This window comes from Pagrus major, chromosome 19 (assembly GCF_040436345.1).
Source record: "Pagrus major chromosome 19, Pma_NU_1.0".
Classification (NCBI taxonomy): domain Eukaryota; kingdom Metazoa; phylum Chordata; class Actinopteri; order Spariformes; family Sparidae; genus Pagrus; species Pagrus major.
In genome coordinates, this window is record NC_133233.1 from 18,319,479 (window position 1) to 18,334,611 (window position 15,133).

At 41.5% G+C, this 15,133-nt stretch overlaps 1 protein-coding gene across 1 annotated transcript in view; it reads right to left on the reverse strand.

The window, feature by feature from the left end:
* LOC141014485 (nuclear receptor-binding protein 2-like) overlaps window positions 1-12,381 on the reverse strand; it is a 40,061-nt gene extending 27,680 nt beyond the window's left edge. The window contains exon 1 of the mRNA XM_073488296.1: window positions 11,840-12,381. Within this exon, the coding sequence (XP_073344397.1) occupies window positions 11,840-11,959 (120 nt within the window). The 5' untranslated portion in view covers window positions 11,960-12,381. The remainder of the gene's footprint in view (window positions 1-11,839) is intronic.
* Window positions 12,382-15,133: the final 2,752 nt, after the last annotated feature.

A 15,133-nucleotide genomic window follows, 5' to 3' on the forward strand; every position in this document is an offset into this window, starting at 1 on the left:
GAAGTGTGATTTCAGCTTGTAAAGCACAAGCTCCATGCTACTTCCACTCGGGAGGAGGAAAGCTGCAGGTGACCGATGAGGCCACGAGCAACAACACAGGACTAGACATTCATACAGCTCAGGAATGGATGGTTGTGCTTATCATGTATGTTTGATGCAGGATTGTGTGCTGCATCTTCGAGGCCACGCCAGCTAAAAGGGCAGGATTTTGCTTTCAGGTGGTTAATGCAGAAGTTATTGAAATTTTCCAGGGCTGACCCAGATGCTTCAAAGCGGCTTTAGTGGCTGAAAAAGAGGCAAAAGACGAGGGTTACAGTGGTATACCGGCTTCACGCTATACACTGTTAGACTTTTAATTGTATCTTCATGGTAGCTTTACAGTATGATGCCCTTACCGCAGTTTAATATCTTAGTGTAATAACCTTACTGCAACTAACTTACTGTATAAAAACTGTACAGTCATTTTAATGTAAAGAATGACAGGATTTTCCTTTCATGTTTCTTTCCATTAAATTATTTACACCGCTGGAAAATATGTCACATCAGACGCACTTACAAAGTGATGCTATGTGAGCCTTTGAGACATTTTAGTGACACATTTCCTTTGCTGGCAGAAGTCTCTTCTTCAACTACAAAAGCACTGCTGCTGTTGTTTGAACACTAGAAAACTCTAAGTCACTGTAAAATACATGAAACGTCACAAACAATACCCAGAATGCAATGCTTATTACAGTAGTGACCTGTGAATCTAGATCAGCTGCAAAAAAACACGCCAAGTGCCGCCTTAAAAACAAAACAGCCCAGAGAAAATTTAAACACACAGCTCAACTTTTTAGCACTTATAAATGGCAGACTGTCAGAATAATACGTTTCCTACACAGTTAATGAATCTCACAATATCACCTTGAATATCAAACTCACTCCACAAGGTCTCTCCGTCCCTTTTAATGTTCATATTTGACATACACACACAGATATCCATATTTAATTTCAAAGGTCAAGATATGAGCTGCTGGTGTTGAAGTTCAGAGGAATGAATCAACACTTTGAAACCTGCACACACACACACTCTTCATATCAGCTGGTCAACAAAGCCAAGAAAGCTCCCTTTGAAGCCGTAAAAGCATGTGTGTATATAACTTCATGCTGTATCCCTCCTTTATTGAGAGTTAAAACACATTGATAGTCGTGTTTATAGAGGCTTTACGCAACCTCTTCTCACCTGCCTGCAGCGGCTCTGGAGGATTTGTGCAATGTTTTTAGGGCTGATATTCACACACATGTTCGCCGATCAAAGTCACATATATAACGGCGGGGCAGATGTGAGGAGGTGGAAGACCTTGGCCTTTGCCTGAGAGCAGGGGGGAGGGTGAATAACAACAGCAACCAAACCATAACAGCACCTTTAATGTCTTTACAGTCTCCGCTCTGTTCAGCAGCCCTTTTAAACCAGCAGGCCTCAGATGTTACGGGAATCAGTCAGCACTTAGTGTAGACAGTGGCAGGCCTCACAAAGCTTTATTAAAGGCTTCATGTTACAATACATAACAGGAACTGGACCGAGACTATTATTAAACACTAATGTGTCTGTGTGTGTGCATCAGAATCACAAGACCAGATTTAAAAAGCTCTGCATGTCTTCAAGAAAATCCCCCTGGTTAAGTTTCCACAGTCAGAGTCAGATGTTGGTATATATTTTGATAATAAAGGACACATACAACAGAGCAGACTGCTGCCTTGAAGAATTTCTCGAGTTTATGGAACAGACGCTCTTTAAAGGTGCAATATGTATTAAAAATGAAAACAAATTATCCACAGAATGAGAAGGAATAACAGTACTGACATTAAGTCAAAGACGTCTCTGTGCTGTGTTGCAGATATCTATTGATGTTAGCATGCTAACCAGCTAGCCAGGCGGTTTAAACGTCCTCTCTTCACACTGTCACGATGTCCGTGGGGGCCACTGAGCCCGGTTCCATTGCTCGCCAGCAATCCCCGGCGGTCAGTCATCTTACAGGGCTAACATGTACTTGTAGTTACAGTACACAGCAGTTACAGGTTGCTTTCAGGAAACTCTTTTAAATGTCCTCCCTAAAAACGATCCAGTTCCACCAAAATTAGATATAGTTGGGTATAAAGATGTTATTTTAAGGTAAAATAGTTACATAAAGTTGCTTTAAGTAAAGCAGTTCTTAATATTTCAAGTGTTCTGAGTCGTGTGTATGTTCAAGAGTCTTTCAGTGAAGTGTTTTCCTTTGGTGCATTTCATTTAATTGCAAATAAAGGCTCTTACAGTAGACGCTAAAAAATGAAGGAGAGATGAATAATGATGGAATTATGCAGTTTGAATTATGCAAATCCAAATGGCGCTGTTAAGACTTGTGTTTCTGTGGGATCAGTGCCAGAATTCTCCCTTCTCAAGAATTCAGGGATGCAAGAAATCTGAAAAATGAAGTTTGCAAAAACATGACTCTGAGAAAACTGCCCTCTTTCACAGATCTTGCGGACTGTGAGTGGAGCATGCTTGAGTAGGTGCGAGGCATTTCTCAGAGGCCGCAGATGTCATGTGACATGAACTACTATGACAGCTCCGTGAAAGCCTGCAGACATGTCAGCCATTCCTGGAGGATTCCTTTTCATGCCAGCTTCCCCGTCCGACTGGCAGAAAATCCGGGGCAGCTCCATTTCACACAGCTGGAGTGGAAAACGCTGACAGATCCCTCTCTGTATGTCCCAACAGGTCTGATAACCCACAGAGGGGTCACATTTCACAACCAGGTGATAGGAACCGTCGAGATCACATGATCGGATCGAGGCATGAAAATGTTCTGAGGCCGAAAGGTCGAGGTATAAAAGCATCTTGCTACAGCTTGATGGCTGATTGAGCCTAATAGGTTGAACACTCTCTCTTCTGTTGTTTGCTGTAACGCTGCGGTGGATCTGACACAGCAGACCTATTATTAGCTTGTGGAATATTTTTTGATGTGTCTGTCCATGCGGCGTTACAAAAACAGAAGCTAGATTGAGGCAAAATGAAAAACTATTGGGTTTGTAATTATTTTTTCAGTTTATGACAGTTTGTCATTCTTAACTGTCCCAAGCATTACATTTTAAGCACATTGGAAACCCAGATAAGATAGAGGAAATTACAACAATCAAGGACAACAATCAAATGAAGGCAATAAATAAGTATACAGCTTGAAGCACATGAGCTATTAATTTGAGGCCATAAACTAATAATCTGTGGGAACAAGTGATCTACTTAGCTGTGCACACAGAGGGCAAAAAAGAGGAACCACACACGTTATCTCAATTTCTTAAACATACTAACACAAGATTCTGACCTGAAACTCAACAGCTGCATGAAGAGTACAGCAGACTCCTTCCTCTGTTCACCTTTAATAAAGTATAGATGCCAGCTGCAGCTTCCACACTTACTCTCAAATTAACTCCTGGAATGTGCTCAATATCACAAGCTGATGATAACAGCGTACCAGAGGGTGCACATTTCCTTCAAGCTGGAGGTTAGTAATAGCTTCCTTGTTTAAGTGCTGACCAATGAGTAATCAGCAGCTAAAACCCTCATGCTGGCTCCTGTTTTGTATAAACAGGCCTCTGTCATGCACGGCCGCCTGAGAGATAGCAGCATGTAAACATCAGAAAGTATTCAGCTTCTCCAGAGAGTAAGAGCAGTATCTCTTCTCTTCAAAAAGGTTCAGAGCACAGCAATTAGCTTACATGAACAACAGTGTGACGCAATTAGTTTGCGATTTCAGTTCAAACACCCCCGCTGGCTGAGAAATGTGTATTGAAACTGAACAATGACAGCTGTAAAACACAGATAAAAAACAAAACAATGGTATCTCTGATGTGATCTGGCAGGCTGGGCCAGACACACCCAGGTAGTAAAATACAGTATGTCATCACACATGAGAAGGTGAATTACACAGTGTTGTTAAATCATTCATGCGCCCGGAGAAGGCGGAGCTGCTGGTCTCTTTTATTTCCACACAGATGACAAGTTCAACTGGAATCACCTTGAATCAACAGTGATGAAGTTACACTTCCCTCTCAGAGACACACCTGTGCAAGCAAGCAGATGTTCTTCAGCCTCAACAACAATGTCAAGTCATATCTTATTCTGCAATCCGGATGATTTTGTCCTATCATTTGTGGTTTCGACATGACTTTGGATCTTGATGTCACGATTAAATTCAATTTCCGATTCAAACCGTTTTTTAGTAATCATGGTATTGCGATTGTTACACATCTGTATTTGTAAAGATCAAAAGATCATTTGTTTTATGCCGCAACAACTGTCATTTAAAATTTTTACAACAGTAGCTTGACTTTATAGCGGTGTCTGTTTGCAGGTCAAATAATAACCACCAAAAATAAAGATTCCAAAAATAAAGGGTTCGATAAAAAATACCACCCTTCAGTGATTTAACAATAAACAACAAAAGATAGAAATTCAGTTTATTACAAAGTTCAGATTCTTCCTGTCCCGAGTGAACCCTCTTACCCCAAAAAAATCAGCCCTTGGCAATGCTACCAGTTGGTTTCAGTTCAGTTCTCCCTCCCATGAGTAAACCCTCTTCTTTAACGAATCAATATGGGATCTCTGAAAGGTAAACAACATCTCAGATGCTGTGGGAGCTACATCTGGTACCAGTCAGTCGAACATCCTCATGCTCACAGGATAAGTGTCTGGAAGTTCAGCTGCAGGCTACCGGTAAGCTAGCTGTGTTTTTGAATTCGATGATCAAAATTAAAAGCTAGCAAAGCATCTCCAATGCCATCGAGATTCATCCTCGAAGGCACCATGATACCACACCGTTTGATACTTTATGAAAATTTCATGGCAATCCATTTGTTGTTGAGATATTTCACTTATGACCAGGAAGCTCAACCTCAACAGAAGGTCAAGGGATCTCCAAAATCAGCAGGGTTAATCCTCTGGTAACCACGAATGTCTGTTCAAATTTTGCTGTAAATCCGTCAAACAGGTGCTTAGATTTTCAGTCTAGATCAAAGTGGACCAACCAACAAGATAAGGCAACATTGCTGCTAGTGTGGCTAAAAATAACCCACCCAAAAAAATCAATGAACTCATCTGCACAAATCATTATTTCTGTATTCTAGGAATGAATGTGTGTGAATGTGTTTTCCTAGTAAAACCTTAAACCCTGAGCAACAGGCGGGGAGGACCGGGTGACCGTGTTAACAGGTGGATCAAAGCTGACTATCCCTTCTCTATGTTTCCCCTCCAGGGAAATCTGAGTGGATGTCATTCCTCATAGGGCAGCTGTCAAGCCAGGAAACATGCCTGCACTGCTGGATTATTATGGAGCGTAAGTCATTAGGAGGATCCCCTCAGGACAGTCAGCACTCACTGCGAGCCACAACTTGACATGGGCTTACGAGGGGCAACGCTCTGTGCTGAGGAAGGGTTTGCTCAGCTTCTTTGAAATTGAAAACATCCTGAAACTACTGGAGGTTCACTGCCAGTGATAATCACTTGCAGTGATAAAATAACCCCAACGTGTTCGGCTGGCACTTCATGAGAATTTTATACTCCTGTAAATTAAGTGATAGTCAGAGGTCACTTCGATGTGAAGACATTGCTTTGGGTCCACATACCATATGAGCCACATGTCTGACTTTATGGTTACTTAATGATGTAATGATTTCTTGCATCCACCAGCTCAAACTTCATACTCTGTATGAGACAACGCCCATCGCAGAGAACAAGCCTGCCTACAAGTATGTTTTTACTAGTTAGAGTTGCGGTAACTCATTTTAACTCTTCGTGTGAGCACATGACGATACCCAGATCGATGAAGGCGACACTGATATGAGGTAAGTAAAAACAGCAAAATGGTAAACTTCACTGGGTATTTAAAGGTACAATATGTAAGAATTTTGAAGAAAATTAAAAAAAACAGAGTCAAATTCCTTCTTTTCGTACATATACTAAACCAATAACACTAAATCTAATAAAGCTGATTCTGAAACAAAAAGGGGAAAAAAAGAAGACTTTTACCATGTGATTTTGATATTGTAGTAAATATCAGTGTTTCCTGGCAGAGGTGGGCCACCACACTAGAAGCAAAAATCACCTCAATTACTTTTTACATTAGGTTCAATTTGAAAAATGACACTTTCACACATCTAGGGAAGGAAAGCTGCGGTGACATTTCTCACAACAACTGCCATATCGTTAATGAGTGTGGCTGTTGTTTAGGCCATCATCTACTCATGATTGAGATATGATTGAGTGGCACATTGTTCCACATCTGCTGAGCAATTTCCTGGGGGAAACCCTGACTATCATCACATGATTACATAACAAACAACAACAATGCTGTAATCAATATAGGCCTTTTCACAGCACACCAGTGGAGAAGAAGCAAGAGAAGCTAAATGGAATTCAGCCTTTATTCGTTTTATAATTTGTACCTATTTTTTACCAGCTCCTCTCCGACCTAATGCCTACTGCAATGGGCTTTTTTCAAAATGTCTTGTTGAAATGCAATGTTGTTTTTTTTCCGCATTGCTCACAAGCTGACACATGCATGCGAGCCCTGACACATGCATGAGATCTCAGTTAACATGCAAATGCAGAAAACAACATCTGCCCGTCACATTGAACCTCACACATTCATCTGTGCTTGTGAATTAACACTATGATAAATTCATGCAGTTTTGCCAGCTCATTTTCATCTCTCCATGAGCAGATGGAGACAGGTCCTGGAAATAGACGTTGGAGCAATTACTGGAATGAGTACTGTGACGCTGCTGGTGCACCAGCGTGCGGGGATGGGTGTGGATTCACTTCAGGAGGTCTACCATGCTGCAATATCGAGCCGAGATCGGAGGGGGGCCGGAGATAATCCTCTGTCCAGGCTGTGATAAAAAAGAGCGCAGTGTGATGGGTTGGGGTTCACTGTGTCTCTGGTGGATGTGACTCCCACTGTGCTGTTATGACAATCACTCTTTAGAGCACGCTGTGCCCGCCTGACAAAACTGAGACAGGAACTGCAAGGTTGCCATGGAGTTAGTCAGTTTACTCTGGAATAGTGGAGTCGAAGTGGCATTGTTGTTTCTAATGGCCAGCAGGGGGCGACACCACTGGTTGCAAATATAAGCACAATTGTATGGAAGTCTATGAGAAAATGACCCTACTTCTCACTTGATTAATGGCCTCAGTTTCCTGATGAGTTCATGGTCTCAATCACTAGTTTCAAGTCTTCTTCAGTACAGCATGATGTTCATTGAGTAAAATAGACGATAAAGCAGAGCATGTTTCCGGGCATGACCTTGTGATTGACAGGTTGATGCCCGTCATCAGGTTCTCAGTCAGATCCAATCAGGATTATCCTCCCCAGCTGCTAACCTCTGGTCCAAATATGGTCACTTCTGGTTTCAAAACAACAGTAGTCCTCAAACCAGTGTGTGACGTCACAGTAGTTTTACACAAGGCAACAACGTATGGTATTTCAGGTTTACATTTTAGAAACTGGCTGGTGACAGGTTGTCAAAAGTGAGGATTTGCTGCTTTTGTCTGCTTTGCTCGAGTAAATTGTGATCAAAAAAAGCTAAATAAGCTCTATTAGTTCTTTAAGTTTCTGTAAAACTGTTGTTAAAAGGTGCAATATATAAGAACTGGCCATCTGTCACGTCACGCTGACTCATCATGCTCAAAAATGTTCATCGTGTCTTTGTGTTCAGATGTGACTGAGGCACGACTCTTTGCACGAACTCCCCTGCATACACCTGTTCTTTTCACCTTGCACACTCTCTTTGATTCACGTCTCCACTTTAGAGCATCCAAGGTCTGATAACACGTTTTCAGAAATACTTCTTCACAGACTGATTAGGAAGATTTCTTATTCTGCAAAGATAACCTGGAAGGAAGATGGCAGTTTTTTGTCAGATTCATGTCTCAGCAGCAGTATTATGTGAGTCACTACCTTGCTTGTGTAAAACGTCCTGCGTTAGCATGAATGTCGCCACGCTGGGAAAAGCACAGATGACTCAATCAAAGAGATACGTGCAGCATTTCACCACTATTCACCACCACCATTTAATTTGGAAATTGTTCATCCACCAACTTCAGTTTAATTAATTTCTTGTGTCATCTCATGGGAACATTTTCTGTTTGCTTTACACACATCTGAGCCAGAAACAGTGCAAAAAAAAAACCTGCCTTTACGGTTGTTGTGCTTCAGCTCCAATCGCAGCTCGGTCTCTCAGAGAAAAACCAGCACTCTGTGAGTTGACTCACGACGGATAAACTGACTTTGAATGCAACACATTCGTCCAGTTTTAAAAAAAATGTGACACCATTCCTGCCTGCTGAGAAAACAAGGCAACATGTGCTGACCATGTGACCGTGATGTTTATTTTAATGCCTGGGCTGAATAACAGATACGGCAGCGTGTATTCTGAACCTTCACCCACTGACTTATTTACCGAGCATTCATGTGCATTTCAAGCCTGCCGCTCAGGCACACCCGGGCCTGCTGGACGGAGAGAGGAGCCGACAAACAAATCCAAACAGTCAAGCCTGCACTGAAAAATACTTTTTGATTAATGGTCATATTGTTTCTATTGTATTCTTAAGATTCTGAATGATTTCACAGATCTGTCAACACAACGGCGATTTCAAAGGCAGCTATGGTTTGAACCTGTTGGAGCAGTAACAGTTACTGGCTCCTGAGAGATAATGTCACATGGGCTCATTTTGTTTGTGATAGTCAGGATCAAACACGTTTAAACACTGCAGCCTGGCAACAGCTCATCATTAAAAATGCCTATTCGAGGGCTGAATTTGCACAATCGCTTGGGAAGCTAGGTCAAGGTGAGCAATGAAGTGAAAGACAGAGGCGGGTGAAACTGGTGAGTGCAGGTCCAAAAGCATCAGTAAAGGCAAAACAGACAGAATATTATGTTTTCAGTGGCCTTGTATCACGATGATTAGCTCACACTGCTTTGATTAAATTACTCAATTTGTCAATCAACACTTGATTCATCTAGAAAAAAGATTATGGCTGATTGTCAGCTTGTGGTTCAAGGTTTTACGATGGCCATTGACAGAATAATTGATTGTGAATAAAAGTCATTAGGTGGAGCTCTGAATGTCCGTTTGTTTAACGAAATTATGCTTCCCACATTCAGGATTTTGGGAAATTTTCATTTAAAATGTGCTAAATTTCTTCTTAAAGTTCCTGTAAAATGTGTTTGTTAATGTTAATATTCTGTAAAAAAGGATTTGTCTGATGCAAACGAACATTGAGCTTAAATCTGATTGTTACAAAGCATCCATTTCTCATTTCATGACATACGCTGACATGAAGAAATTAATGCGTCTGATATTCGACATCGATTTTTATTATGGCAACCATCTCTATAAGACTGGTGCTCTCAGCAGAGGGCTAATGAAAATGTGACAGCAGAGGAAGCCCAGAAGTCATGATGGATAATCAATCAGTGGAAAAACACCAGGGTGGGGTGGGGTAGTGTGTGTGTGTGTGTGTGGGCTCTAACATGAATGATGCTCGCTGACACAGAAAGTGGAAGTGGGAGGTCAGGTGGTCGCGGCGTTCAGAGGACACAGTGTGTGTCCCAGAGATAACCTTCCACTTAAATTCTCAGGCTTATCAGGAGCAGTAAGTGGAGGCGACGCCCACTGAGTCACAATTGTTGAGAAATTCAGAAGTTTGTTTCTTCTCTCTGAGAATGAACGAACTTTCGTGGTTTATACGGAAACGTCTGACATTCCTCACAGAAAGCACATAAACAGCAGGGCTGCAACTAACAATTATTTTCATTGTTGATTGATTTGTCTGTTATTTTCTCAATTAATCGATCAGTTGTTCGTCCCGTAAAATGTCAGAAAATTGTGAAAAATATTGATCAGATGACGTCCTCACATGTCTTGTTTTGTCCACAACCCAAAGAAATTCTGTTTACTGCCATAGAGGAGTAAAGACTCTAGAAAGTATTCACATTTAAGAAGCTGGAATCAGAGAATTTTGACTAATTTTTCTTAAAAAATTACAAATAGTTGGCAATTAATTCAATAGTTGACAACTAATCAATTAATCTAGCTCTAATAGACAGGTTTTTAGTAGCATCAAGGCTGCTGATGTTGCGAATGTCACAGAAACTAGCTGCATTTTGTGTCTTCGATGTCGACATGGAACAAACATGGAGTTATTATTGGGAGAGGAAGCTTCGAGCAAGGCCACTGGGTTATTTTCTGTAATGCTGCTAATGTCTGAACAGTCCATCTCCTGCTGATCCTCATGTGGAAAGGCGGCAGAGTCATATATATAGCAGTAGATCTGGGACAGACAGGGACTCGTACCCCTCAACAACATGAACAGCAGAATTATTTGTCCTGTAATTATTTCTGCTACAAACACAGGAGCTCTCGACTGGTCACCATATGAATCAGCTCCTCATCGAGTTGTTTGGACCTCAGTTATGGAGTTTTAATCATTACAGCATTAATATTATAAATATCACAATTCTGAGTTTGAGTTTCTTCTCCAAAATGACCTAGTTTTTCACAATATTTATTCTTTCCACAACTGAATAAACAAGCTCTCCTCAAAAGGAAAATAACGTCTCCAGAACACTGCTTCACGCTAGAAAGGTGGCAGGGTCCGCCAAATTTGTGGACAAGTAAACTTCCCCCGACATGAGCAGATAATAACTGAATTTTCATTTTTGGGTGAACTTGAGTGAAGCAGTCAGACTTGTTTTACAACGGCACAGCGTGTTAGTGTGTTTTGCAGCCATGAATTAAAAGACAAGTTCACCCAAAAATGAAAATTCAGTCAGTATCTAGTCAGCCACGCGCCGATGAAAAGTCTGGTGAGATTTCGTCGCCAAATTGATTAGAAAACAGGTTATTTTCACCTTTTTTTGAGCTGAAATCTTTACTGGAGATGCTAAGCTAAAAGCACATGGGTGTAAATAACCTGTTTTCTAATCAGTTTGATATCTCTGGGGAGACTTGGATTACGTTGGACGAGCTGTATGGAGCCATTTTGTGTTTTTTAATCCGTTGTTTTGTCCACAATTACTTCTCGGGAGAATGCTGCAACGCTGTTTTGCTGTGAAGCTCCAGAAACGTTTTGTGGACTTGGAAACTTCACCTAACATGAGCAGATAATGACTGAATTTTTCTTTTTGGGGTGAACTTATCCTTTAAGTGAAGAAGTTAGACTTGTTTTACACCGCCCGCAGTGTGTTAGTGTGTTTTAGCAGCCATGAATTAAAAGACGAGTGCACCCAAAAATAAAAATTCAGTCAGTATTTAGTCAGCCACGTGAGATTTTCGTCTTCAACAAAACATTTCTGGAGCTTCACATTGACATGGGTAGAGAATGACTGAATTTTCATTTTTGGGTGAACTCACCCTTTAAGTGAAGAACTTAGAGTATTACACGCCCACGTTTTCTTACTGTGATTTGCAGCCCTGAATCTTAAGAGTCAGAGTCTCATAAACTTCAGGTTCAATGTCAAGATCCTGCACAGTAATCCTCCTGGAAGGAAGAAAAGAGGCGGCGGGGTGAAATAACCTATTCCTGTCCCACTGAGACAGACTTTATGTGGGCTAAGCAGATCAGCGGATATGTCGGTGTGTCGGGTGAATGGTGGGATGGGGCATTAATACCTCGGCCTGGCTCGAGAGAATTGCATAATAGGGGATGTTTCCAGCTTGATCAGAGATTGCAACTCCATTGATTTATTTCCTGATCAAAGAGCGGATTGATTGCAATTTAAGGAACACACACACAAACACACACACACACAAACCAACCTGCTCTTTCCGTTTCTGCCAGCGGCCGCACGGGCTCTCCTCCAAGATCTCACTCTCATCCTCGCTCTCCTCTTCCTTCCCCTCCGATCCTGATTTCCTCTCCGGGACAGACATCGTCATTTTCACGCCGTATGTGTCCAGATTTTCTCCCACCACCACCTCTCTCTCTCTCTCTCTCTCTCTCTCAGCTCTCCCCTGCCTCCTCGGCTGTCTGCTGTGTTGTTGTGGTTCAGACGCAGAGACGGTCCGCCGCTTGTCTGCGCAGTGAACAAGCCCCCACCACCACCACCACCACCACCACCCCCAGACGACACCAGCCGCTCTCAGCCTCCCTTGGCGCTCAAAACATCTTGCACGGGAGGAAAAAAAACAACAGATATTGCTTAAAAGAGTGAGAGAGAAAAAAAACCCCACACACTTCCTTCAGATAGAAACTAGCAGCATTGCAAGGTCGCTGGACAGGGTGGAAAAATATATCCCAGACTTCATGCGCCCTGTAGGCTGCATGCAAAATAGCTCGCGAAATGTGCTTTTTTTTTTTTTTCCTGCTCCTCCGCCTCTTCACGCTGAAGCAACACGGGAGGAAAAGCTCGGCCCTTGAAGCAAAAAAGAAAAAAAAAGATCCCCCAGTTGAGTGTGCTGCGTTCACGGCCCGCCTCAGATGTATCTATTTTCTGGCAGCGCGTTCATTTTTCGACCGTCTTCCACACGCGTCATTGTCGGTGCTGCTCGGTCTGGAGCTGTGGGCTCCTGCCAGGCACGGTGCGCAGGGAGATGGGCTACCGTAAAGGCACCTGTATGCGCGCACAGCATACTCGGGGAGGCGTAGAAAAGTAGGTGTTAAGTATACGGTACCTCGGGAGGAGGAAGACCACCACCCCCAAGCTTTTGGATGTTTTCATGTAGTGTGTCTCAAATTTAATAAAAGGAGACACACATGTAAAGCCCAGGCTCTATTTTGTGTCTCTTTGTGGTTGTTCTGCGTCTCATCTTAATAGTTGCGTCCCTTTTATGTCATTTGCATCTCTGTGGTGATTTTGTGTCTCTTTTTTGGTGTTTGTGTCTCTTTGTGGTCGTTTTGCATGTCTGTGGTCATTTGCTTTTCTTTTTGGTCATTTTGAGTCTCTTTGTGGTTGTTGTGCATCTCCTCTTGGTAGTTGCGTCCCTTTTATGTCATTTTGTGTCTCTGTGTGATCATTTTGTGAATCTTGTAGGGGTTTCTGTCTCTTTGTGGTCACTTGCATCTCTTTGTTGTCATTTAGTGACTCTTTGTGGTCATTTTGCATCTCTGTGGTGTTTTTTTTTGTCTCTTTGTTGGTGTTTGTGTGTCTTTGTGGTTATTTTGCGCCTCTTTCTGATCGTTTAATTGATTTGCCAACAAGAAATGTCAACAGTCACTGCATATAAAGGCTCTGGTTCAGGGGCCCTGTGCCCTGGAGGCCCTTCAGTAATCCTTACATGGCACTAACAAGCTGACTACCTGTTAACTTCTGACTGTGGTGGTGGGGGTGCAGCAGGGGGCTCCCTGTGCCACTGCTGCCTGCCCCTCTGGCTGCTGAACACAGCAGTCTTTGTCTTGATTTTGGACAGCCAGGACCACTATGGAAATAGGTTTTGTCAACTTTTAAGTGTTTTAATCCTGTGGGGTGTTTCAACTCCATGATATTTTACCTAACACCTTGTTTGCTTTCCTTTAAATGTATAGTTTCTTATTTGTTGTTGTTATTTAACATATTATAGTTTGTTTTGTCTCAGCATTTTCAGGACAGGAGTTTTAAACATAGGTTATTTATTATAAACCAGAACCAAACCAACAGAATCTGCTTTCAAACCCAGAACAGTGCAACAGTCCCCACTGTGAAACCAGAACAGGGCACCAGAAGGGCCTGGCTGTTTAATATGTTAATAAAATAAAAGAAAGGGCCTTTTGTACCTTAATAAAGAGAGCCTGTGGTCTAATGGCTGTTTGGCAGGTCTTTGAGAGCTCCAGTTGTGGAAAAAAAAAATCATTTAATTAAGAGGGTGGATCATCAGAAAGTGTAGACCAATAATTACCCGGTGATTTCATTTCACAGACTTATCGTGTTGACAACATCTTGGCCGATAAAGCGGCAGTATCCTCTGTATGGTTTATAATAACGCCCCGAAGTTCTGGAGAGATCAGTAATTTTAACATTGCTCAGATTTTTCAACAGAAGGTGTTATTGGCAAGCTGCAACTAAACCTCCAGACTTGTCACCCACCATGAAGTCTGTCTGCACTTTTAACAAAATCCTGCAGTAAGTTAATGCACAAGTTGCCATTCTAGTTAAGTTGCTCTGTTGGGGACATATCTGGGCATCAACAATTCTGGAGGAATATAGTTGATTGGTGGTTTTTTTTGTTTGTTTGTTTGTTTAGATTATTATTTAAAGGTTCGGTCAGGAAGAAAGTTGATTTTTGAGCGTGAAATGCTGATGATCTGGGTCTGTAGATCGGTCCAAAGCAACGGGAAAGGTTTGTGAACATCAGCTGCAACTTTATAATGGCCATCCTGATAATGTTTATAGATAAACTACACAATATTTATTAATTTACAAAGAATTACTAAAACATCAGTTGTAACTTTACAATAAACAATTGGTTTATAAAGCATTTCATTGTTTTTTAAAAGTATAATAACAATAAACTTAAAAGTTTAATTATAAATGTATAATTTTGAATGGTTATTATGTGTTAAGCGTCACCGAAAACACTGAATTTGTCAAATACATCAAATATATATATGATTATTCAATTAACAAAATTACATAATACAAATACATCACTCATTTTACACAAACTCCCTGCAGTTATTCACTTTTTTTGGGTCCATTTCATCAGTTGTTTTGTCCTGTTGTTGTTGTGCATTGAATATGATATGAAATATCCTTAAAACCTGTCACTGAGTGAGGGGTCGTTTGTTTACTCAGTGATAGAAAGCACCACTGAATGATGTTTCACGAACAAGTGATTCCCTAAAAGACTGAAGAGCTGTTGTCATTGACACAGACTGACAGACCTGACAATAACTGACCATGCTGATTTGACAAAAAAAACCCGTCTGAGCCCTTACAGATAAAACCTCTGAGAGCACACCCTGTCTGTTTTTATCCCTTTGAGCCTAATCCAGAAAGAATACGGTACTCGGTCTGTATTCCCAAGTATCAAGCAGGGGTTTATATTACTTCATGAGAACTGCTTTTGAGTATAAATCTTGTTTGCCATCTAGTGGCTCTGCTTTGAAAATACACCTGAAGATTTTGTCATCATGTA